Below are 26,617 nucleotides of genomic sequence, written 5' to 3' on the forward strand. Positions count from 1 at the left end.
GGGCCGGAGTCTCGGCGCGGCGTGTCCCGTGCCGCGGCCCGTCGCGCCGGCGGAAGCGCGGCCGCCGCCCCTGAGGATGCTTCGGGCCTGGCGGGCGCCGGCGCTGGCGCGGGCCCGGGCCCGGCCCGCCCGGGGCTGGGCGAGCTCCGCCGCCTCGGAGACCGCGGCCGAGAGCCGGGAGGACTCCCGGTACCGGGACACGGTGCTGCTGCCGCGCAGCCGCTTCCCCGCGCAGCTCCCGGGGCGGCTGCAGCCCGAGACGGAGCTGAAGACGCAGCAGGTGCGGCCGGGCCCCGGGAGGGGCTGGGGCTGCCCCGGGCCGGCAGGGCTTGGGTTCGGTCCCGCCGCGCAGGAACAACTTCTGGCCAGCCCGGGCTCTTTTTTAGAATGTTTCTATAGTTTATATAGTCATACCTTTCATACAGTTTGTTTTGGAGGAGAGTCACGGCCGTCCGGTAGTGTAGTGCTAGGATAATAATCTCAGGCTTAATATTTCACCCTCTTCCGTCTTTTTTCTATTTAAAACCTACGAATGTCGTCCCTTGCGGAGTTAGAAAAGTGTATTTGTTTGCCTGCCTGCTTTTGTTGTAAATTTCACATCCAGACTTTTAGGAAGTGCAGAGATTTGGGATGGTTTTGGTCTTTTTCTTGTTGTTTCTACAGAAATGTGGTTTTTCGGAACTGTACTCATGGCAAAGGCAAAGGAAGACAAAACAGGAATTTTGTCTGCATGATGGACCACCCTATGCCAATGGAGACCCTCATGTTGGCCATGCATTAAACAAAGTAAATATTTACTTGTTCATACTTTATGCTTGTGAAGTGGTAAAAAACCAGCTGTCGTGTGCCCTGTGTTCTCCATTCCCATTTAAATCTATAACACTTTAACACGTTTTGGGTTTTGGTAGTTGGGGCTTTTAAAAACCAGTGGTATGGTTATGTGGATGCCATATTTTGCCATGTTGACATAGATGCCATACTCCAACATAAACACCATGTACTGAATGCTTAGAGTTCATTTTGATTCAGCCCTGAGATTCACAGCATTACGCTGACCACGAAGTGAGAAAGACTCAGATTGTGAGCTGTCACCCACAGCTTCTCACAATCCCAGTGCCAGAGCTTGGGCTGCAGCAATCTGCTCTAGGCCAGTGCTTTAGACTCAGCTCAGTGTTTTAAAAATGAGAGCAAGTCAGATTTGTTCACTTCAAGTCTTGCAAGTTTATAAAATGCATTTCTCAGTTCCACTGGTTGTGAACTCCTTGGATCAATAGTCCTCTAAGGTTCTGCCAATGTACAAAATGCTAGGCAAGAAAAATAAAACATTCAGGGTCTTTGGATCACAGAGTGCTTTGGGTTGGAAAGGGCCTTAAAGATTATTTAGTTCCAAACCCTCTGCCACGGGCAGGGACACCTTCCACCAGACCAGGTTGCTCAAAGCCTCATCCAAACTGGCCTTGAACACTTCCAAGGATGGAGCACCCAGAGCTTCTCTGTCTTAATTATGAATTTATCCTGCAGCTTTTGATAATTGTATTTTTTAAACAGGAGTTTGATTACAGATGTGGCTATTCCACATGGGGGAGCTAAAGTGATAACAGACCCTTGTGGCTTTTCAGATTTTGAAAGACATCACCAATCGCTTCCATGTGATGAGAGGCTATAAAGTGCATTATGTGCCAGGGTGGGATTGCCATGGGCTGCCAATCGAGTTGAAGGCACTGTCAGAAGTCAAAGGAGCTGAAAATCTTTCACCGATGGAAATTCGGCAGAGAGGTAAATAAAAGCTGTGAGACTTTATTGTGGCCTTTTCTATTAGCTATTGGTGACTTTTCCTATGTTCACTGGTGAATTTGCCAAGCAGATAGAGTAGGCAGGAATCTGATGAAATGGGATAATTTCACAAAGGCTTAATTTGTTGCTGTAATGGGCATGCAGAGCATTGACCCTCAGTTACAAAAAAAATGAGGAGGGCAGGAGATTTGGATGTCTGCTTCAATTAACTCTTTAATGGCAGGAAGCTGCTATTTATCAGATCAGCATCCTTTTGCTTTTTGAAGGCTGCATTTGATTAGGAACTGAAAAGATGCATGTAGAAGTCAGGGTCTTTCAGGACAGCTTTGTTCAGTATCACAAGTAGGGATATATTTGTTGACTTTTTAACAATCCTACAAAACTATAGGAGGGATACTTTTGGAGAAAGTCTGCATTATATGGAAACAGTTTTGAAGAAATAATTTCAAACCCCCTTTTCAAAATGGGTTGAAAGGCGTCATCATTCGGCTGCAAAGCTTTTTGTAATGAGCAATTGAAACTGCTTTAACTTGAAATTGTGGTAATGAAATGGACTAACTTATTTTCAAATGTATGTTACTTAGAAAATTTTGGATCAGCATAAGCAGAGGGAGTTAACTTTCACTGTTAGTAGTTTTATGTTGAGAACTTATTTTGAGAAATTTTTCTTCCTAACAAAATATATTTCCCCCTGCCTTTCTTAAAAAGAAAGTTTGTTGTCTAAAGACATGTGCTTCATTTTCCTGTGTTGGTGAAAAAGTGCCACTCACTCCTGTTCACTCTTTGCAGTCATTTTTTGTAACAACCAGTCTGAAATGTATGTATTTTGAACCCTAATAGTTAGTGCATAGGTTCACTACATTCAGCTCTGGCTTTACTATAAAAAAAGTCAATAGTGCATTTTAAGTGGTATTTTATTGATCTTAGTGTGCTAAACCATGTGCTTAATGGAACCATTCCCTTCAGCCAGAGCATTTGCAGAAAGAGCGATTGAGAAACAGAAATCCGCCTTCATTCGTTGGGGTGTAATGGCAGATTGGGCCAACTGCTACCTTACATTTGATCCAAAGTATGAAGCAAACCAGCTGAGAGTCTTCCACAAGATGTATGATAAGGTATGTTGAATTTCTGTGCAAGTCTGTACTGATTTTTGTATAAGTTTTGGTTCTCCTAACTTTCTTCTTTCCCCTTACTGTCCTCTCTAGGGTTTAATTTATCGGGACTATAAACCTGTGTTCTGGTCCCCTTCAACAAAGTAAGAATCAACTTACTATTTTGTCTTCAAAATTTTAGCAAGGATGCCAGTAGCTTTTGATGTTGGAGTGTGTAACTTGTGTTTGATGTGTATCAGAACAGCCTTGGCTGAGGCAGAACTCGAGTACAACGAGCAGCACATCAGTCGCTCTGTGTACGTGAAATTTCCGCTGCTGAAGTCGCCGCCTAAGCTGACTGCTGTGATAGGTACGACTTCTCTGTAGCTTTAGAGACTGACAGCTTGGATTTTTGTTGTAACTGTGAGTAAAGTACTTCTAATTTACATCTGTAGATGGATCATCCCCTGCTAGTGTGCTAGTCTGGACCACGCAACCTTGGACTGTGCCAGCCAATCAAGCAGTTTGTTACATGCCAGACTCAGCGTAGGTGTCTTCTGCTTGGTTCAGTTGTCTCTGTCAGTCCTTACTGGTATTTAGCAGCAAAATTAAAACATTCTGCCAGTTTACTTAAAGCATCTTCTCTGGGTTTTGTTTGGGGTTTTTTTGTTCTGCTTTTAAGTGATGCGATTGTAAGCTTTGTTTTACATCTAATATATTAATTTCTGTCTACATTTTTATTAAATTATTTCTTCTTCATGAGGCAAGATTACCTGGAATTTTGAGATTTATGAGTGAATTGGACATGTAAAACCTACTTGTCTGTCTTTTAGAGATTAAGCATTTCACAGATTGGTAGCTTTGTGGTATTTGTAATTACGTAGTATCACAAATTCATGTTTGTATTGCAGCTACTCAATTGTAAAATGTGCAACGACTGGACAACACTTCATCCTTGCTGCAGATAGAGTTGAATCCACAGCTGCTGTTCTGGACACACAGTTTGAAGTTGTATCAACATGTAAAGGTAGGATTTCATATTGTTAAATTGCTTAGAAATCTGTTGAGAGGTGTCTCAAAACTGTTCCAGTTTTGATGGATTAAATGTGTTTATAATTTGAGAACATGCCTCAATAAATAATACAAGGAAGAGGAGGAGTCTGTCAGATTTACTGTTGGTGTATTGTAGCTCAAATTATCATCCATAGATTTCAAATGAATTTTTAAAATCTGGCTTCATGTTTGGAAAAATGAAATGTAGAGTGCAAGTCTGTTCAGTATCAAAATCTTTATTACACTGAGTGCAGTTTGTCTTTCCATCCATTGTTGATGACAAGAGGGGGCTAATTACAAGCATGACTGCTGAGGTATTGTAGGTGGCTGTTGTCTGTCTGGACAAACTGAAGCAGATGAGTTGGCATCCTAACAAACTGCACAGTGGCATTTCTTAACAGGCAGGCTTGGGATTCAGTGTTGTGAGTTGGGATTTAGTGTGTTGTTTGTGAGCTTTATTCATTTGCCTCCCTCAGTGATTCAGTGCTGGAAATATGCATTTGTAAAGGAGGCGAGGAATCTATTTCTATCTACTTCTATGACTTCTTGTTTTCTTTTTTTTTTTTTTGTGTCTTTCCATGCCTTCTCTTTCAGAGGAAGTTTACCTAATGATGAAATTACTGGGGGTGTTTGTTTCTCATAGCTTCCATCTTTTTGAATTATGTGATTTACAGATAACATCCAAGAGTTGTAGAGTTGAACCTTCTTAATAAGAAATTTCTATTGGAACCTGTTCTTTTTAACTTCCCATATATTCGGTAATTAATTATAGTTCTGTGTTTGTGTACATAACTGTGAAGGCAGTTCTTAAACATGTTCCTTCTAGGAGAAAATCATTCTGTGAACACCATTTTGTCACATGGCACATTCCTCAAGCTCTGTGATTCTTGACTTTCAGCAAGGCTTTAATAATAGTATTTCTTCTGTGTTTTTTTACACTTGTTCTTTTTCTGCTCTCTGACAGAAGAAGTTGAACGCGTGAACTGTGTTTCTCTATTTTATCTTCTGCTTGTGTTTTTCAGGTGCAGATTTGGCAGATGGTTCTTGTGCTCATCCCACCATTCCTGGCAAAGTCTCTCCCCTGTTACCTGCAAATCATGTGACAATGACAAAAGGGACAGGATTAGTTCACACAGCCCCAGCTCATGGTATGGAAGATTACAGCGTAGCTTCCCACCATCAGCTACCCACGGTACTTTATCTTTTCAGCTGTTGTTCTTGAGTTCCTGGAACTGATTGACTCTGTAACCCTAAAATTATTTATTTTATTTTGTGCATAAAACTTGAAAATATTTTTAAGCATTCACAGAAGTGTGAGTATCACTAATGGCCTGCAGAAATGCAAGACTAACCTTAAGGAAATGTGTATCAGGTTAAAAGAATGAAGTTTCCTTCTGCTAATTAAAACTTACAGGGAGGTCTTAGAATCGGATTTTTCTGGTCTTTGTGTGGTTTTGTTTTTAAAGGAGAACACAGATATCTCAGATATTGACTCTCGCTACTCAGAATTGTCTTTTACATGCAGATCAGTAAGTCACCTGTTATGTAGATTATTGTTACTATTTTTTCAGCAAAGCTTGTTTTAAACACATACATAAATACAGCTCATTTATGCATGGCCAGTTTGATTGATGGGAGTGAAGATTCAGGATATGAGGCATGGGGAGGGTTAGGTTTGCCTTTATTTTGCACTGACATACCAGTGACTGTGATGTATGATAGTTGTTGTATGTGTGGAAATTCAGTGGTGCTCATTTCTTCTGACACCTAAAATTCACTTACCTGGTAGATTACTAAATTGCAGTTCACTAAATCTGAAGTATACTTAAATATTTTGTTATTCATCAGAAAAGGATCACCCAGTAGAGTATTTTACTCACTTTTGAATACCAGAAAGATAATTAATTGGTGCATGGTATTTTATTGACATGATTAATTTATTTACTTTCAGGATTGCCTTGTGGATGAAAGTGGGTATTTTACAGAAGCAGCAGGTTCTGAACTTAAAAACAAGAATGTCCTTGAAGAAGGGAATGAAGCTGGTGAGTATTTGATGTTTGACCATTTGTTACTTCATCACAAATGGTCCTGCATAGATTTCAAGAATATGTATAAACTGGCCATATATTGAATATAGATGAGGTACAGGCATTCCTTACTAAGTGTTGATTATAGAATGGACTGAGTTGAGGTTAACAGTCATATGTTCAAACTGAAATTTAATCTTGCCTCATTTTTTCTCTCAGTCATTAAGATGCTTCAGGCAGCTGGGAGTTTGTTAAAAGAGGAGAAATATGTGCACAGTTACCCCTATGACTGGAGGACTAAAAAACCAATTATTATTCGTGCCAGCAAACAGTGGTTTGTAAACACAGCAGATGTGAAGGCTGCAGCACAGGTATGTAATTTGGCTTTCTTATGAGAAACATGAAGACAGCTGATGCTACTTGGATCAGCAAAGCAGTCTTGCTGTAGCTTCCTCCAGCATATGATCTTCTCCAGGGTTTATGAACAGTAGTTGAAAAGCATTAATTACTTGTTGAAGTGAAATATGTTGTCAATTCTTTTGTCAATGTTGATATAATCCAGGGTAGCTACTCTGACTGGTATATTTGCCCATTGTATTTACAGATGTAGAAGTTTCTTAGAGCTACTGATGTTTTTTCCCTAAAATATTTTTTTTAAATATTATGTTTCAAGGAGTTAAATTAGAAGAGATAATTTTGTCACTGTTAAAATTACCTTTTTTTCTTAGGCTAGCCTTGTGTGGCCAGACATCTTTATTTGCTACCCTGTTAGTTTTGTCACAGTCCTATTTTGAATAACTTTAAAGCTTGGGGTCTTTTGCTCTTTGAAGTTACATAGATCCGCAGAGAAGATTCAGGCCAGCACCTTAGGGTAACAGTGATTTTATTCTAATTATGGCATGAGGTGTGTATTCCTTACTCATCTTTATGTAGAATGGATGAAAACACAGTGGTTACTCAGCAGGGTTGGGAGTGAGTGGTAGCCCTCTACAGACAATTTGTTTCAAGGTGGGTTTTCAAAGTAGACAAGAGTACAAGATACAGTCAGCTTTTAAACTTCTGATTCGGTCACTGATGCCATTTTTAACTTGTTTTTAGGGTGTGTCTGCTAGAGAATCAGAGAACTGGGGTTTGGTTGGGAAATGCACAGTATATGCAGTGTTCAAGTAAGTTATTGAAGAGCAGCAGGCAGTTGTCTGAGAATATGTTGTTTGATACTGGGAATGGGAGAGTAGATCTGTAACATTTTACTGGCAGCATAGAAATTAATTGTGGGAAAGCTGAAGCATGGTCAACAGTTCACTGTCTCCTTTATAGGATGTGCTGAAAAAAGTGAAAGTGATCCCCACATCTGCAGTGAACAGGATGCTGGAGATGCTGGACAGAAGGACCTTCTGGTGCATATCACGGCAAAGATGCTGGGGCGTTCCAATTCCTGCTTTTTATCAGAAGAGCACAGGAGAATGCTTGATAAACAGGTACCTGCCTAGCTTAGACATGAGAACTGACTGAAGCAGCACTGTCTGTTGTGCTGCAGTTAATTTACTTCAAGTAGGAATGCATGCTTTTACTTGTAGTTGCTTATACACAGATCTCATTTAGATATAAGTTAAAATGATCAAAAGCTTGTGGCTGGAAGTGACTTACATATAAATAATAGGAATCAATTTACTTAAATACTTAAGTTACCTGAAAACTCCCCTTGAGATTAATTGCTGCTTTCATCCCTTGTCTTCAATGAGCTGACAGTCATGACTGGCCTTTCCATTTAAGCAAGCAATGAAATGCAATTTGTGGTTAGAATAGATGGCAACTGTAATTGTACCACTGTACATTAAATAGTCCAGGTACTGTGTCAAAATAGCTTTTTGCAGTTAAGTGACAGTGAGATCTGAAATGGAATAACCACATTGGTTGCAGAATAAATATGTGTAATTTGTTTCAGAACAAAATTTGAGTAGTTTTGAAGACCAGCCTCAATTGGAACTGTCCCTTAGCTATATGATTTCGTGTGTCCAGATCTTCAGATGCTAGCCTGGTTCTGCCATCTTTTGTTTAATAGTATCCAGATATTGCAAATACTGCATTTCAGGAATTATAGACAGCATAATGCAGAGGAAATCCAAGCTATGCTTTAAAACAAGGAAACTCAATCAAATACGATCCTTTTGTGTCCTGTAAGGAGTAATAGAGTTCTACTTTTAGTTCTTTGGGGAACAGAGATTTTCAGTTGTGAATGCTCTCTAAGAGGTGATTTCATAAAAAGAGTATTGCATTAGTTCCATAATTTTGAATTATTCATTGAATTAGTTCCATAATTTTTTCTGCCTTGAGATATGCTGATGTAACTTGGTTTTGTACACCTTAACCTTACAAACTTCTGGGAAAATTCATAAGTTTTCACAAGTGGAGGTGAACTTGAATATTTTTGCAGAACTTTTTTTTATTTTGGTGTTGAGTAAATGTACTGCAGGAGTCCAGCATGTTTTCCAGAGGCTGTACTGAGCACACAAGCAGTAGATAGTAGACAGTAGTAGGTGAGGCTTAGGGTGTGGAGAGCAGGGAATGGACTTTAGACAGGTAATGCTTAGCTTCACCTGGTGTGACTGGGTGTGTAGGTGTGCAGAGAGATGTACTTTGGCTCTCTCACTGTAGGCAATAACTGTGAGAAAAGACCACAGTAGCCACAATGTCGTTTATAGTGCCTGGATAATGCTGGCACACATCAGGAAATAAAAGTGGTGGAGGGTTTGTGGGACATAAAACCATTTTACCTGCAAAAAAGCATGTGTGTGTCTCTATAAAAAACTACTCTTTCTGAGGAAAACTTTTTGTATTCTGGTTGAAGAATAGGCTTGAGAGTATGTGTGTTGCTTAAAAATTGTTAAAGATGTAGTTTAACAAGCAAAAAAGTGTAATGGAAGCCAGTCCAGCAGTTGGCACTCAAATGTGAAGGGTACCAAAAAGCAGGAGCTCCTTCTGAACACTGAGCAGCTGGGACAGAAAGTGTTTGAAAGGAGGGATGTGTAGGAATTCCTTTAGGTTGTAGTAAAATAACTTTGAAAGGCCATGACCTGTATTAAAGCCCCTGCCTTTTGTGAGTGCTCAAGCAGTGTGAGATTATTCCCAAAATTGTGGAAAATGTGGCAATTGCAGCATTTTGATGTAGCAAATTCTGCCGTAGCTTAACACCTCCACCTTTGTGTGTAAATGTTGGCGCAGCAGTGAGACTTGTAGGGGAGTGAATAAGGGGACAGCATGGCATATTTGGGTAGAGAATTGATTTGGGGAATAGAGAAGCATTTAGGAAAAAAAACAGACATATTCACTATGCTTGGAAAGAGATTTATTTCATTCAACTGACAGGTTCAGGTGATTATTTATAGCCAGTACTCTTTACTTCTAACTTTACTTACTCTTTGTGGAATTTTCAAAGCAAAGTGTAAAGCAGTCATTAAGTGTTCTAAAAGAGTTGAGCTTAAATATTTGTAAAGTTAACTGTAGGAAACTTCTGTAACTGGAGTAGAAGTGCACAGAATATTGGCCTATAGAAGTGACAGGCAAATGCAAAAGACAGTCTGTCAATTCATAGGTCATTTTCCTGGACACCAGTTCTTACTGAAAATAGCAGCTAAGCCTGGCTGTTTTGTTACATTTGCATTATCATTTTGAAAATCATATTACAACAGGTTGCTGACATACTTCTTAAGAAGTTTCATACGTAGTGTGAATAATTAATATAGTTAAAACATAAAACACAGTAAATAAGTTGCATTTCAAAACATGAGCTGTTTTTAACTTGAATGCTGGATAAACAACCTTTCAGTAGCAGCTGCTGTGGAGTTTTTGAGTGACCATCAAAAGTAACAGCATCTCCACTGGAAGTCAGTGTAGTCCACATGGAGTTGCTGTTACATATGAGAGCACCAGTGGTCGATCTTGAGTTAACCTGTTCAAGTAGCACCTGTAAAAAGACTTTTAATAAAAGAAAAGAAGTCCCCAAAATAAACTGCTGTTTTCCTCAGAGAGTTGTCCCTGAATTTGTCACATGAAAAGCTGTTAAAAGCCCTTCTTTCAAGGTGGAACTTCTTTCTATAACAGTGTTTTTGCCACACCAGCAATCCAGTCTTCCTAGCTTAAAAGCCAAGAGGTAGTTAGTAATGTTCAGTGCAGAGTCTCTATGAGTCTCCTTGCTGCTGTGGCCCCCCCATAATCCTAAAATATATTTGATTCAATGACATTGTCATCTATGGTTAGAAATTTAATATACCAGTGATGTTTAAATTATTTTATGCAGAGTATGCTGCATCATATTTTGACCAGGAGTGAAAGTTATTATTAAAAATCCCTTATAGGAAAGAGAGAGAAAAGAGAGAGCATTTTTCGTTATTGCCATTTTCAGTAAGAATACAGAGGTGGGATTCTGTGGGATTTTTCTGCACAAATGGAGAAAAAAGACTTTAAGTAATTTAGAGAACGTGCACAAATAGATGTTTATGATGTGTGACAGCTTTCAACATTTAATAGATTTCAAGAGAAAACATTCTTCATCTAGGAAACTCTAACTCATAGAAAAGAAGAAAGAACTCCGAAACTAAAATATAAGAATTGTATTTCCAGTAGTAGCTCAGCACAGGTAATAAATGTGAGATAGTCTTTAATATGACCTGATGCAGTAACTGCTTTACAAATACAATGTTCAGATATAAATATGATAATAAATAGCATTATTTGCAAAGGTTGTTCTAATCCCTCACAGCCGTTGTCCACTTCCCTGTGACTTTGATTAAGACATGAATTAAACTTCTGAAAAAGAAAAACCCAACATGTTTTTGAAGGAGGCCTGTCCTGTGCTCTAATTTGTTTTTTAACATAATAAGACATTTGAATGAATTGCAATTAATAGCAGCTTACCATCCCCTAAATACTTACAGCTGTAGTATTGACGTTCTTGTAAAGCAGAAGATAACTTCCCCTCTTTGCTGCTGTTGGAAAGGAGATGGAGAGAACATCAGGCTCTGTATTCTTCTGCTCCTGACTGTATCTTAATGCTGCCTAATTTCTGTTAACAGATTAAATAAGTGTGCAGCATAATCAATACCTGGCTCCAGGGTGATTGGCTGGAGCCGTGGTAGCGTGAATCGCCGTCGGGCTGTCAGAGCGCGGCAGGGACACGTAATGCAAGTTCTTCCAGATAGCCTCTGAATACAGGGCAAAGTTTTACAATGCCTTTATGGCTCACTCAGGGAGTTATCATGCTCACCTTGAAGGCTGCAGATTATAAATTGATGAGTAGTTATTTGAGCAAGGTGGTTTTCACTTGCACCTTACAGAAAAGTACTTTGCAAAAATCCTGCTCCTTACAGTGCAGATACCTTAAATAAAGTTATTTCTCTCTTATAGTAAAATTAATCATAAGGATCCTGCAAGCAAAGCAGAGGCAAGTACAGGGACTGTGTTTGTCTTGTATTTTTCAAACTGTAGGAGTAAAAAAGATTTGTTGAAAAGCTACCTTGGAAATTTTTCATCTAAACTACCTGCTCTTATAAAATGCTTGTTAATGTTCACTTATACTCTTTAGGGAAACACTGTATAGTGAAAAAAACTTGCACTGCTAAAATACTGTATTTTTTTAAAACTTGATTTGAAACAATGGTAGAATTTTGAGAATATTATTCAATAAAAATTTGACTTCACAGTCCTTGACTCCTTATTTCTTGTAAGTAATTGATAACACAAATCTGACCTCCTTTTACTTATCTGAAAAGTTTTATCTGTAGCATAATTGCACCTGTTGGTTCTTGTGTAACAAAAATATCTTTAAAAAATCTGCTTTTCATAAATTAATACTGTAATCTTTGCATTGCATGGCAATATACTTGACAAAAGGTTAGCCCATGGTATGTTTTGTGGGAATGGTTTATCTACAAGGGTACACAAGTCTTGTGTGACATCGGCAATACTTACTGTAAATGAAAGTAGGCATTTCATTATGGTTTCCCAAGGGAGAGTAATAGCAAGGGTTTACTTCCTTCTTGTCTCTCCCCTCCCCCCTCCTCTGATGGAAAGGAAAAAAATTCATGAAGTTTATTAAGTTTATTAATAGTTTATTAAGAGTATCTTTTTATATGCTGTCCAAGATAACTGTTAGTTTTAATCTATAGCTGGACTTATGACCTTTTATGAATCCCTCCAAATATTGATATTGTGAAATACCTGTTGAATATTTTAAAAATGTATAGATTAAAAATTAATTCATCACTGGAGTTTATGTCCCTCCACTGAAGTGTATTTGCAATATGAAAAAGTTATGTGGAGGACAGGCTTAGTTCCTGTTTAAATTTTCTGCTTTACAGGATGTGCTAGTAGCTTTTCCGTAAAATTGTGGATATGATTCTTGTTCAGAGAATTTTTCTGGCTCTCATTGAGGCCAGAGCCATTAGCTGAGCACTGAATTGCCTCTTGCATGTGTCACTCAACATACACAAATATTTTACATGGTAATAAGCATGTTTTAGGGTAAATAATCCTCTTTTTAATTTAGCTATTCTTGTCTTCTGCTGGTGAGTTCCATGGGTAAGATTCAGCCAGTGAGAGGAAGGCATTGAAACTGTGGAGAGAGCTTTTCAAATCTTCAGATGAAGACAACTGGGTATCTATAAACTGTCTTTAAAAGTACACTGAAAGTGTATTTGAGAAGAATCCAAGGTGGAAAATTCTATTGGCAAAGAGTGAAAAATAATATTGTGTGTTGCTTTTTCTAAAATGTTCCTGGATGCTGCAGCATCATCACTAAAGGTCAAGGTGTAAATCCAGCTTTGTCAGTGGAAGGTACTCATCCTGCAAAAGACAAATTCAGTGGAATAGTTTAGTCCAGGCTGAGACAAATTTCTTTTTTTGTGTTTCCTGTGAGCTTTCTGAATTTGAAGATTTAGGGTAAAGGAGGTAAGACATAAGGGTTGTATAGCAACTGTCTGCCAGGAATTGTACCAGGGGTTGTTGTTTGCTTTTGTCTTGGAGAAGTAACACTCTCACAGCTGGAAGTATAGCCAGCCAAATAGGCCTCTGTGCAAATATTTCTGGAAAGAAGTGGTACCATTCACAACTGGAGTGCCTCAGTGTTGTTTTAGCAAGATAAATGTTAGCAGATGCATTACAAAACCATAAATTGTGTCCTACCACCATTAAAATGGAAGGTGAATTATGCCTGTGCTGGTTTGAAAGGGGCAGAATGGTGGTGGTGCCACCAAGGATGTCCATGTGTGAATACTGGTCCTTAGTGGCTTTTCCCTGAAGAAAATCTGCTGAGATGTTCTACAGGAATTTATTTTGAGAAGTGAATTGATTAATTGATGATTGAGTGATTGATTGGTACAAAATTGATGTTCTGTCATTGCAATTTGAGCAGTTAAGAGCAAAACTAGATTTTCTTCCCATTGCACCTCCTGTCATGAACTGAACTAATTTGTTCTACAGCTTCTTGGAGAATATGTTTTCATCCTTAAACCCTGAATGTAGGAGTCCACTAAATGTTTTAATGATGTAGCTCAGCTTATTAGCAGTGCAATAAAATACTATGTTAAAAACCAAACCCAAAACTGAATGATGACTGAAGATCATCTGCCTTCTGTGTTCTCAAGACAATTACGCCAGATAATTATTTTACTTTTCCCCCTTTTTCCAATACTGTGTCAAGAAATTAGTTAACTGATTAAATCTTCATTTCTCAAGTTATAAATAAGTCTCTGGTGGCCTGGGTAACACAGCAGGTTTAGTATGAAGTTGGCAGGTCATGATGATCTGCTGTACTCCTTAAATACAGCAGATGTCTTCAAAATCACCTATTTAGGAAGTGCTCTGTGTGTCAGCAAGACAAAGTGTGTGGGGTTCCTCTTTGGTTCTTTAAGATACCTTAATTTATGTCTAGACTTGGTATTAAGCAATATTAAAAATCAATTCCCTATAGCCTTACCTACTGGGGCCAAAGATTGAATGTGTCATAAATAATGCACAGAACTGCACACCTTGAGGTTGCTTTATCTGTTCAGATTAGAAAAAATGCTTAGTTTTTAATTTTTCTTATTTCTGTAATATCTGTTTATTTCAGAACCTTTGTCCTGGCTGGTGCTATATGTTACGAACTCATAGATTGCCTTCAGAGTATATATTGAATGGTTTATTATCACTCCTCTACTGGGTGCAGAATTTTCAGTTTCTTACTGAATTCATATATTAATATATAATTAATATATTTACGTTTATTACAGTTTGAAAAATATATTGCTAAATTTGGGAAATTCAGGCAACTGGAAGCTTAAGATATATATGTGTGTGTGTGTGTGCTACTTGAAAAGCTGTCATTTCCTCACTCCTTTCCACATGAGTTCTCAAAGTCTCTGTATCCAGTAGGAAAAATAAACCTGTTGTTAAAAAGAGCAGATATTTTGAGGGGAAATAGTTGTGTAGTTTCACTAAATTCAAGGTCATAAATAGCAAATAAAATGGATTTTAGAAGTTTTCAAGCTGCTGGCATCTTTTCTGAGTGCCCCAGTTATGAGGTATTTGTAGAAGATATTTGGAATCCATGTGCATTTTTGTATGTTGTACAAATCCTCCCATCTTGGAAGGCAAAGGCAGAAAGTATTTAATGCAGGCAGGAAGCTCTGTGAAGTCTTGTATGGATTAGAACCTGGAAAATCACAGGTTCTAATAGCTTGGTCTGTGTATCAGCATCTCTCACTGCTTTGAGTCTGGGATACTTGTGGAAAGGTGTGGTTAACTGCTCCATTCATAAACCCCCTTTTTCTTCCTAACCCAGTGAAACCATCACAGATGTCATCAAAATAGTGGAGCAGCAAGGGACAGATGCATGGTGGGCCCTCCCCATCGAACAACTCCTCTCCAAACAGGCTATAGCAAAGGTAAACTTCTGACTTCAGGTACAGCAGCTGCTTGACACAGTTGAGTGATGGGAAATAATATAAAAATTTTGTTTATTCCCATGATCCTCTTCAGTCTTGTACCCTCATTGTAAAAGGAGTATTCACAGAGTGAGTTCTGAGTGGGGCAGAACACACACAATTGGATTTGTGCTGTTAATTCAAGGCAGAGATCTCTATCCTCCTCCTCTTAGATCAGGAGGAAAGTGGCATCCTAGTGAACCAAATTATGAGCCCAAATATGTATTAGGTCTTGGTCATTAAGATGGATTAGAATTTTTATTCAGTTCTTCCTAACTTTTTATTGTTCTTTAACAATTGTGTACTTAAGCTAACGCAGAGCTGTAGTGTTACTGTGCCATCTGAAGTTTTCTTTGTAATTTTTCCTTGCCCTACCTTGAGTTTCCATCAGTAATTACCTGAAAACTCTTGTCAAAAATTATCTACATTATTTTGTGTTCACTCACAAAGTTAGTAACAAAACCCATACAAAACTGGTCCAGAAACCAAATTTGCTTTATTTCTAGCTTTGAAAAGCCTTGATGATATAGAGTATTCTATTTGCGTTATTTAATATTTTTTCTCTCAATAGGCTGGTGGTCATGATGTTTCGGATTATGTCAAGGGACAGGATGTCCTAGACATTTGGTTTGACAGTGGAACTTCCTGGGCTCATGTTTTGGAAGGTAAAGAACTCCTGTGTTGATCTTTCTTTTAAAATACTTGGAGAGCAAAATATAACTCTTCTGTGTGACAGTGTTGGTGTCAGCAAAACTGAGGCAGATTATGCCAGCAGCGGGCTGGCTGTGACTTGTAAAGCTGCTTTTGCTTGTAAAGATAAGGAATTAATGTTGGCAAACTCATTTGCAGCATAATTAAAGTTGAGATTCTTCTAATATTCTGCTGTAATGATTCTGACATGTGGTGTACTGTGTAACTGCTGATCACCTCATACTTGTTTGAGTGGAGAAGTGTCATGGCATGGACAGCCAAGGTACTTTGCTGCTGGTTGGTAGTCTTAAATTGTTTTTAGTTAACAGATTTCAGTCTGTGCTTGTCTGTGCTATTTGAAGCAAAATAAGACTGAGTTCAGCTGCTCAGTCTAAGTTCTATAATTTAAAAGTGTTAGGTGTGCTTTTTCACTTCTGATTACTTTCAGTAACTAAAGGAGTATATTGTAGCTTAAAATATTTATACTTGCTATATGCTATTTATGGCTCCTACTGCCAGTAGGAGCTACTCAGTGGGTAACAGATAGATATTTGTATAAAAAGATGTAAAATATACACTGTTTGCCTGGAGGATAGTGCAAAGTCAGGAGTCCTTTCTAGAGAGGAGTCTGGTCCCATACATCAAGTCTGTTGGACTTTAAACCCTCTGTACACAATTACATGATAACAATCTTGCTGAATTATAAAACACGTTAGTAGCAGAGTTTTATTTCTTAGCAACATGGTCAGGCGACAGTACCATCAGCAAACATTAATTTTCTAGAAGACTTTTACATACATTGAGGTTTATGCTCTTAGAAAATGTTTCTGGTTTGATTTTGAAAGGTATAACAAAGTAGAGCTATTTTATGCAGTCACAAACTTGCATTTGTAAAGGGCTGAACACCTCAGCCCTCTAATCCTGTGTAAAGGAGATAACTTTTCATAAGGAATAGCAGAATCAAGACTCTGGATTCATTGTTAATTTGTGTAAAGCTCCCATATGGATTCTGTAGTGTCTAATAAATGTTTGGGTTACCACAGTACAGATTTCTTCTTTCATGGAACTATTAAAGTTCCTCTTCTCCACCTAGTCCTCTCTTTTAATGAAATTTGCTGGAGCTTGGTGTGTGTAAGGCATCTTCTGCTGCTGTGTGACATATCTGGAGTGGCCCCACTGCTGTCCAAGCTGGGGACTGGCTAACCAGCAGTGTAACCTCCTAACCCTGTTTATTCTCAGAAATTACACAAAAATTGCATTACATTTTTTCTGTGTAATTGAGGCTTCCAGCCACTGCCAGTAGTGAAGCCAGTCTGTGATTTATATCAAATTACTGGTTTAACTCACCTTTTACGAAACTTTGCAAGAGAAGTTGTTGAATTAAGAGTTTTGTTCTCTATTTCCCAAATACACTCCAGTTTTTAAAGCTTTTTGCAGAACTTCTTCCAATATCAATGATAATCAGCAAGGCTTACAGACAGGCTAATGGGTGGGATTGTTTCCCAAAGTACTCTTGGAGAAAAAAAGATGGAATTCATGGAGAAATCCAAGATTGCTTAGAGAGTGTCATTATGGGAAGAAGAACTAATTTTGTGGTAGGAGATAAGTGATAGCAGAGGTTGTTGCTGCCTTTTGTCACTGTTGGTGGCAGAGGTTCTTTCACAGCACGAGTTACTTTCAGGGCAACTGCAGGATATAAAAGATGGCTAAAACTGAGACTTGTTTCACTCTGCCCTGAACTCAAGTTATTGAAAATTCTAAGTCAATGATCTGTTAGTAACCAGCAGGAATAACAGATGTTACAGATTTCCCTGTCAGTTCCAGTGTTGTGAAAATAATTCCTTCTCTCCAGCATCTCTGTGACTCAGAACTTGGCCTGAGTTTTCACTGCACTTGACCCAGCTGTGTCTGAGCTTGCTGAAGGAGGTGGAGCTGTTACAAAATGAATCCTTTAGCTGATGGCCACACAGCAAATACAGCAGGTTGGGAAGGGGGTGAAGAGGGACAAGAAGAGAGATTCTGCTGAATGAGGTTAAAGGAATTGCTCAGTGACAGCCAAGCCCAGTGGTGTAAATCATAGGTTGCATTATCTTTTGCCTTTGCACAGTCCTATTTCTAATGCTTGCCCTGCTGCATCTCCTTCCAGGGACTGGGCCTATTGCTGATGGACGTGGCCTAAAGTTACTCTTGTTCCATTAAATTATGGTTGGCTTCCTTTTTCCAGCCTGGGTGTGCCTTAAGGTACCACTTGTAGCTAAATGACAGATTAACCAAACCATTCTATGTCAGCAGTGTGGCAGGTGCAACTTACACACTAAAATCAGAGATCTGGCTATTAGATTTGTAGTCACAAACTCAAAATTGTACAGCTACAAGTAGACTGTGTGTGAAATAAAAACCACTCACTAGCATCACTGAGAGCAGATCCACAAGTGCAACATTCTCTGAAATCCCCTAAAATTCCCTGGGGATGCTGTTTGCCTAATACTGTTTTCACTGAACAGTTGTTGTGCCCTCTCATCCTGTTTATTTCTTGCTACACATGCCTCAAATTTTTTTGGGGGAAGAACTGTTTTATGCAGTGTTAAAATTTAAGTCCAGGTGCTTCCATACATGGGTAACTGCATTTTCACAATGCTGCTGTGAGGTAGAAGACTGTTAATCCACTGCTTCCAAAAAGAAAGTGCGGTAAAAGCAAAATTTTGTTCAAAAGCATATATTAATTTTAAATACTTAATGCTGTGGTGCCCAGCATTTGTTCTGTTGTACTTTTGCTTTAAGTTCAGCCTTTTGACAGAGCTCATTTCAGTGGCTCCTTCTGGAGCATCCATTTAAGGGATGTCTTAAAGTTCTTCTTTAATGTCTTAAAATTCTTCTATATTTTCCTCATGGACATAATGCCAGCCTCACTACAACCTTGAGATTATTATTTTTAGAAATATTTAATATAAAAATGCGCACTGGACTTCACTGTGATGTGATTTGCCACTGGTAAAAGTCACACAGCTTTTTACCCACAGTTTTGTGGGTATTGCAATGATGGTAGTTTTCAACATCATAACTTTTTTTCCCTATCTTATTGGCTAATGTTTAACTGAATGAATGTGATTATTTTACAACTTGCCTATCTAAGTGTTTAAACTTTAGTGCTGACTGAGAGGCTTGAATTTATCTTAGCTGGTTCATTCCTGGCATTAAAATACATTATGTTTAATCTAAAAGTCAAAGTCTATAAGATCAAAGATATGGAATCTTGAAATCCAAACCAGAAGGATCATAAATTGTAATTCTCTTTAATGACCTATGTACTATACCTCAGTTAAAATAAACAACAGAAAACTCTCTTGGGCTGTTGGACATACTTCTCCATTTATCAAAAAAAAAAAAAAAAAAAAAAAAGAGCACTGTTGTAATTAATTTATATATAACAATCACAAATTTAACAAAACTGAGGAAGGGGAGCTACTTATAAGGCAGGTTTTTATATGCAAACTCCATGTTTTTATTTACAGATTAAAAGTTCAGGCCTCTGTTAACTTTGCAAGCACCAGTAGCCAGCTTCCCAAATGTACTACTTCCTATCAGAAAAGCACAATCCACTTTGCTGTTTGTAATCAGTTGTTTGTTGACATTCTTCTCTCCTCTAACTACTGGCATTTCCATGAAAAGTTCACTTCTCTAAAACCAGTGGCTAGTAAAGTAGTTGTAAGTAACAAATGTGTTGTTACAGATTTTCTAATGTTACTATCTTCCTTACCACAAATATTCTATCTTGTCCTCACAACTATTTTTGCAGTCTCTTAATACAAAGGTAGCTTCTTACTTACTGTACTTCTAAACCCCAGACTCTTTGTAGATTTCCTTGACTGAATAAGCAAATGTGTAAAAGGCATGATATCCACCCACACATTTTTCCTGTGCTACCTGGAACTGTGTGGCCTTGACCTTTGTAATGTTGAACTTCCCTTTATTGCAGGATGGATCAAAATATCGAAACTTCCATTAAGTTAGACAAATAAAGTGTGTCAATGGCAGAAAAAAGAATTGTCTTAGGGGTCCTAGGAAGAGGAAAAGAGGAAATAGTGAATAAAAATTGAGTAGAAAAAGTTCTGTCTGAATATTGAGAAAGCAACACCATCAACTTGTAGAATCAAAACTAAACTTCTGACAAATATGTGTATGATTTTGCATCTTTGTAGGCTTTGACTTGTTCTGCTGTGTTCACATTACTCTGTTCTCACTCTGGTGACCTGTCTGGGATTGCTTAGGACAAGGAGGGACTTCTTAAGTCAGCAAGCTTTGTACCTTTTTGTACAGTGACTGAATTCCACCAGTAAAGCCATTTAAACTGTGCTGTCCTCTCTCAACCCTGTGGAATAGCTGGGTTGGCTCTTTTGCTTTTAATGTGCAGTCAGCTAATAATCTGCCTGCCTTGTAGCCCAATTTTCCTCTAAAGTACTCATTAGCTCCACTTGTTCTTCCCTAGCATTCCTCTTTTTTTCTGTGTTTGTATTTCTACTCAGCCTTCCCAAGCCAGCCTTTTCCAGATGCCTCTATCCCCAACACGCTTTCTTGTTTCCCATGTTGTCCTAACTCTTTGCCAAAGTTTTTAATCTTTCTGGAACACCAGTGACCAGAAATGTAAATTCTGTCACAGGTGAGCTGTGGTCACTGCCAAAGCTTCCTGCTCTCCTCTGTAAATGCCTTCCATGGACTGGTTGGGCACCTTACCTTGGTGCCTTGTGCCCTGAGTAATTCCAAATGGGGAAGCTTCAGATGGTGGCAGAGATTTCTATTAATTCCAAAGTAATTCCAGTAACTGGGTATTCCAGTTTGTTCAGGAGCTCCTGAAAAGTATTCTGAGAACTTCTTTGAAGCAATCTGAGCATGATTGCTTCTTTTCCTAATTTATTATTTAGTTTGGGAGAGACCAAGCTTATTTGTTAAATTATGGAGTGTGGCAAGTTTTGGATTATTTTAAAAATTGTGTTATTAATTAATCCCTTGTATCATAATTAAGTAACCACACACCATTTAGAAAAGTAACTTACCTTGGTTTCAAAAAGCAGGATCAATGTTACTAATCACTGTCAGAGATTTTGTCTGTTAATTGTTTTAAGATATAAGGTCTGATATTTCAAATAAAATGTTCTGCTTTTAAAGGTGCAGATCAAAGAGCAGATACATACCTTGAAGGAAAAGATCAGCTGGGAGGTTGGTTTCAGTCCTCTCTCTTAACCAGTGTGGCAGCAAGGAAAAAGGCACCATACAAGTAAGTGTGTGGATTGCAAACACATTTCTAGTCCATTTATTGAATATTGGGCTTTTGGAAGTGTGTATAGTCGTGTATAAACAAGAGAAATCAAACCAGTACCAAGTATCTGATTCGTGTTCTTACATTTTCAGTATAAAGTTTTTCTTATATTAGACTTTAATTAATTTACTCTTTAACTTTTTTCTATCATAATTCTAATAATATTTTTATTCTTAGTCATTTAGGACTAAACAGATACAAGTCTGGCTTTTTGCTATCTCTCACTCCCACAATTAAAGAAATTCTTTGGGAAGTGCAGTGTGCAAATCTCCCAAGGTCATTGACTTGTGAATTCAACATTAGGCTGTAGGGAATTGGGAATAGGTGTGTGTGTTCTGCTGGAGCTGTGGCACACCATTTATCTCCTGAAAGATGGAAAGCATAGGGAAGGGAAATGTGGCTCAGCTGCAAGGAGGCTGTGCAGTTTTGAGAAATGTATTGGCTTAAAAAGAAAATAACACATTAGTCTTTAATTAATTTAAATACTCGTGCCCTGGATAGCTAAACAATCTGTTGCTTGCACAACAAAATTAAATGAGGAAAATAAAGTTGTTTGCTCTCCTTGGATGGTAGTACAGGGTATATTCATGGTTGGTTGAACTCAGGGGATGAAGCCTCAGGCTTACCGAAACAGGGGGTTTCTGTGTGCTTTGACTTAAGAATATCCAAGAATATCCTCATTAGAAATCAATTCTTAGCATAGATTTTCCCTCGGATTTTGTTTTCACTAAAATCTTTCCTGCAGGACTCTGGTGGTTCATGGCTTTACTCTTGGTGAGAAAGGGGAGAAGATGTCCAAATCTGTTGGCAACGTGGTTGACCCTGATGTTGTCATCAATGGAGGCGAAGTAGGTCAAGCTCGTGAGTTACTCAGAACGGCCACTTACAGCCTTTCACTGCCAGATTCTGCAGCTGTCCTGTGGCAGAACTCTGTCAGGCTCTGCTTTGGCTGTACTGCAATTCCATCTGGCTGGACTGAAAACCTTGAGTTGTGTTGATTCTGCTGTAGTGCAAGAAAACCCCTCGCCTGCATTCTCTGCTAAGAGAAAAGAAAATTATGCAGAGGGTGTAGAATGGGTCCTTTTTAATAGTGTTGATGGAGTAATGGAGAAGAGGAATAATAAAAACAACAACAACAAACTGAGCCTCTGCTGTCAAACTGACCGAAGCCTACCATGTGTGGCTGGCAGTGCAGCAGTCAGATGTAGCAGTAGCACCCCAGCAACCTCTCTGCTCTCAGGCCATTATTTACTCTGGAAACTTCATTCCGTGGTCAGGGAGGTTGCACTGCCAGTGATGCTCTGAATTTCCGTCCCTCCCCAGTCCTGCTGTTGCTCTTTCTGAGGCTGCTGAGCAGATTTTGCAAGTCACTAGAGAAAAGAATCAATCCTTGCATGACTTGCTTCCCTGATTAATTAAAACATAACAATTGTTCCTATTCTTTCGCAAAGGAGAAAAGCCATTTTCAGAGTTGAAAACATGCTGAAGGGGAAGAAAGACTTCTGTAGTTTTAGATATTAACACTGCTATTTAATGATAAGCAATCAAAGGATTTAAGGCTGCAGATGAGTTTCTCTCAGCTTACCTGGGTTCTAGCACTGCCTGTACACAAAGTGCTGCAAGCGTGGGATGTTACTGCTGAACAGTAACTCCTGCTAAAAGAGGGGGAAGCCTTCAACCACAGCGGCCTCTGGGCACATGGACAGTTTTAGGTAGTCCTTTGAGGAGCAGGGAGTTGGACTGAATGATCCCTATGGATCCCTTCCAGCTGGAGTTATTCTATGGCTCTGTGCTTTCCTGTCTGTCCTCAGGATCACGCCAAGGATCCCCCATACGGTGCCGACGTTCTCCGCTGGTGGGTGGCAGAATCCAATGTTTTCACGGAGGTGATGATTGGGCCTGTGGTGCTCAATGCTGCCAGAGATGACATCAACAAGGTAACAGCCACCAGTGCCAACACCTATCCCAACAACAGGTCCTCTGTGTCTTGCCTGCAAAGCTTTCCAGTCTTTAGCTTAAAGAAAGCTTTTCCAAGCTTATTTAGGGAGGTACTACTGCTTTTTACACCTGTGGGTCAAATAGTAAAGTGTGCTGAGAAAAAGACTCATTTCACAGCTTTGTGCTTTGGTAACAACAGTCTTTATTTTTCTGTAGGTCCTTTTGCCATGTGTTCTTTATGATGCCTTTGTAACTATTCAAACAGTCATTTTGAAAAGTAGTCAGTTTTAGTTAATGATGGAATATGAGCATTTTGTGTTTCATCTGAAGTGAAGGCTAATAATGTTTAATTGCTCTGGGTTGTTCCAGCTCCGGAACACGCTACGCTTCATGCTGGGAAACCTGGACGGCTTCAACCCAGAGACAGATTCCATCCCCCCTGCAGAGATGCACATAGTGGATCAATACATGCTGCATTTACTGCATGAATATGGCAGCAAGGTAGGAGGCAGTTGTGTTTAGATGAACATGTGTGTAATGTTTTCCATTTGTTATGTTTTCTTTAGGTGTGTGAGTAAAGTGTGTGTGTCACACCGGCACATTACAACCACAAAGCATCCTTCAATGCAATGTGCACTCCCTTAAGCCCATCTCAATTTTTGAGGAAGACTTTAATATTCTTAACTTGGTTTGGACATCAACCAGATTTTCCCACTCATTGCCCAAGGCCTCAAATTAGTAGTCTTTAAAAATAGTTAAAGATAGATATTAAAAATAAAATCCAAAAACTAGAGCTTTGGAAATGTGCTGTTTTACAGAACTCTGACATTTCTATCACTCAGAATCATTCTCCTGAAACCATGGGCCTAGTTTCTAGGGTTCCTCCTTTTCTTTCTTTCAAACTTGACTGGAAATTATTTATTTGGCCTAACTGTTAACTGACTTAACTTTTTCCCCTCCAATAACTTTTTTAAGTTTATGCCAGACTTTTTGCTCCTCATTCCCTTTTCTGTAAGTTTAGCTTATCAGGGGCTGTGTGATGCAAACCAATGCACTGTTACCTCCCTCTCCCAGGTTACAGAAGCCTACAAACAATACGAGTATAGCAAAGTGGTTCGACTGCTGCAAGCATTCTGTTCCAGAAGCTTGTCTAACTTCTATTTCAGTGTGATCAAGGACAGGTGAGTTCCTTCCTGCTGGCTTTAAAGGGGTAAAAAGAAAGGAATGGGTCTGGGATGGAGGTAATAAGGTTCTAGGTGAATGCTGAGTGAACACAGCTATCTCAGAGGACTCTCAGTGCATTCAGCTGAGTGGTTGCATTGTTGTGCTCTCTCTTCTCTCCACTGGTGGTACTGAACACTTTAAAAGGTCATCAAATGAACACATTTAAAACCAAATATTTAATGATGGAATCTTGGATTTATATTTCTGTCCAGAAAGGGTGTGCATCTGAATTTGGGAAGACAGGAGGAAGGGCTTTTAGCAGTTAGCTGCGCAACTAAGTGTATTTATCTGGTTTTTTAGATCAGTAAAAGAATCCTAAGGCTGCGACAGATACCTGTGTAAATGTGCAAGGGCTGTTTCATAGGGTAGGAGGGGTGGAGGTTATTCTGATCTTTAGTTTCCAGAACATAAGTAAAGGAGGAGTGGGGGGAAGAGAAAGATGTCCTAATGCTGAGGTTTACAGATAAACCAGAGCAAAGGGCTGACAGCTTAAAGCTCAGCTCCCTGAGGACAGATTCTCTCTCCCCAAATTACTGTGTAGAGAATCTTCTTTTCCCGTGGCTGCCAATGGTCCTGTCTATAGCCCACTGTGCTTGCCTAGTGCAGGGCACTCCAGAAAAGCTTTCTTTACAACGGCTGGGTGGGTCAGACTCCTGTATGTCCAGTGGCAGTCCCAAAAGTGTGGCTCTCGATCAGAACCATGAGCACAGGAATACTTTCCACCTTTCCCTGCTGTCTTGCAGGCTCTACTGTGAAGAAGCAAAGGATCCTAAGCGTCGTTCGTGTCAGACTGTGTTGGCAGAGGCTCTGGACATCGTCGTCCGCTCCTTTGCACCCATCCTGCCCCACCTGGCAGAAGAGGTTTTCCAGTACATCCCTTACAAGAAAGGTAAAGCACATACCACTGCTAAGCAAGTCCTTTAGTGCACTGTTTAATTGCACAGTTAACAATTGCAGTGTTTAATTGCACAGTTAATAATTGCACTGTTTAATTGCAATTACAGAAATGTGCCACTCTTTTTGATTAATTTCATAAACAGACTAAAATAAGAATCGCTTTGTTTTGCTTTCAAGACTCGGAGGGTGTGTTTCGTACTGGCTGGATTAATGCAAGCTCAGCATGGAAGAAGCCTGGCATTGAGGAAGCAATAGAAGGTGCATGTGCAGTGAGAGACTCCTTCCTTGGGTCCATCTCTGGCAAGAATTCTTTGGAATATGAAGTCATCATTGTAATTGAGCCTGGATTGCTGTTTGAATTAATGGAGGTAAAAAAAATGCAACTAAGAATAGTGGTGTCTGTGTGAAACCTCTCTTCTGCTTTGTACTTACCAGCAGATCACAGAATGGTTGAGGTGGAGGGCACTGCTGGGGCCTGTTCAGTGCAGTCCCTTGCTCAGGCAGGCTGTTAGAACAGGCTGTCCATTGGTTTTTGGATAGTTCTGAGGATGGAGACCCTGCCAGCTCTCTGGGCTACCTGTGCCAGTATTTGACCACCCTGACAATAAAAAAATTAGCTTTTATTTCTTGAAGAAGGATCACCTTCACCCTGCTGGCAATGCTCTAATATAGCATCCCAGGGTGGGATGCCCCTGGCCCTTGGAATGCTGGCCTACAGGCAGCTGCTTGGCCCTCAGGCCCCTTTCTCTTGGACACTGCAGTTCAAGTCTGTCCTCCTGCTCCTGGCAGGAGTAAATCGGACTCTTGGTTCAAACCATCCACTCTGATTAGCAACCACAGCTCAGTATTTATTTTAGATAATGGACAGTGCTGAGAAACAAAACCAAGTTCCAAGTCTGAAAGCTCTCTGCCCCCTAGGCACTGCAGGCTGAAGAAACTTCCAGTGTTTCCCAGCTGAACGAGATAATGATGGCTTCCCAGACAACCCTGCTGAGCGAGCTCCCCAAAGAAACACCTTCAGATGCAAACATCATAAAAGGGACCTTCCTGATTAACTTGGAAGGTAAGAGAACCATTCCAAACAGACTCCTGCACTACAACACTGGGTAGTTCCTGCCTTGAGTCTTACCTACAGCTCCAGCCTCTCTCTCAGCAATGACACTTTCTTTGACAGGTGGTGACATCTGTGAACAATCTTCATACAAAGTTATAGCCCGACCCATTGCCAAAGCAAAATGCCCTCGCTGCAGGAGATACACGGCCGAGTCCTCAAGCACTCCCTGCCCACGGTGCCTCCAAGTCCTTGCTGCTGGAAAGGGGAGCACGTGAAGACAAAATGCCTATGCAAAAGCTGCTCCAAAGTGGCTGAAGCAGCAGGTCTGCATACTGGAACCTGTAGAAGCAGATGCTTAAGCCCCAGCCTGAGCAGGAGGATCATGTATTTTGGGGAACTTTTTGTGTGTGTGTATATATATAAATATATATATATATATATACACTACTTGTGTATATCACTTTTCAGCTTAATAAAAAGGGTAGTTAAAAATAAGTGACTGATTTACTTGTTCTTAGCAACCTGTGTTCTGTGGAAATTCACTTCCATTTAAGAGAAAATCCCCAGTGAACCAG

At 39.5% G+C, this 26,617-nt stretch overlaps 1 protein-coding gene and 2 non-coding genes across 3 annotated transcripts; 1 reads left to right on the forward strand and 2 right to left on the reverse strand.

Annotated features, from left to right (window-relative positions):
- Positions 1 to 46: 46 nt before the first annotated feature.
- On the forward strand, positions 47 to 26,537 carry IARS2 (isoleucyl-tRNA synthetase 2, mitochondrial). Its single transcript, XM_004175121.6, has 23 exons — positions 47 to 280; positions 664 to 786; positions 1,620 to 1,776; positions 2,761 to 2,909; positions 3,000 to 3,049; positions 3,146 to 3,255; positions 3,341 to 3,431; positions 3,797 to 3,912; positions 4,961 to 5,130; positions 5,890 to 5,980; positions 6,185 to 6,336; positions 7,283 to 7,443; positions 14,784 to 14,886; positions 15,497 to 15,590; positions 20,779 to 20,887; positions 21,675 to 21,777; positions 22,741 to 22,866; positions 23,237 to 23,368; positions 23,942 to 24,048; positions 24,835 to 24,980; positions 25,166 to 25,356; positions 25,907 to 26,051; positions 26,163 to 26,537. The coding sequence occupies exons 1-23, from the start codon at positions 77 to 79 to the stop codon at positions 26,315 to 26,317; spliced, it is 2,985 nt and encodes a 994-aa protein (XP_004175169.5). The 5' UTR covers positions 47 to 76; the 3' UTR covers positions 26,318 to 26,537.
- MIR215 (microRNA mir-215) lies at positions 9,502 to 9,572 on the reverse strand. The gene has a single exon (NR_049112.1). It is a non-coding gene; the product is annotated as a microRNA mir-215 (primary transcript).
- MIR194-1 (microRNA mir-194-1) lies at positions 9,820 to 9,891 on the reverse strand. Its single transcript, NR_049083.1, has one exon. It is a non-coding gene; the product is annotated as a microRNA mir-194-1 (primary transcript).
- Positions 26,538 to 26,617: the final 80 nt, after the last annotated feature.

Source organism: Taeniopygia guttata, chromosome 3 (genome assembly GCF_048771995.1).
Source record: "Taeniopygia guttata chromosome 3, bTaeGut7.mat, whole genome shotgun sequence".
In the NCBI taxonomy this organism is placed as follows: domain Eukaryota; kingdom Metazoa; phylum Chordata; class Aves; order Passeriformes; family Estrildidae; genus Taeniopygia; species Taeniopygia guttata.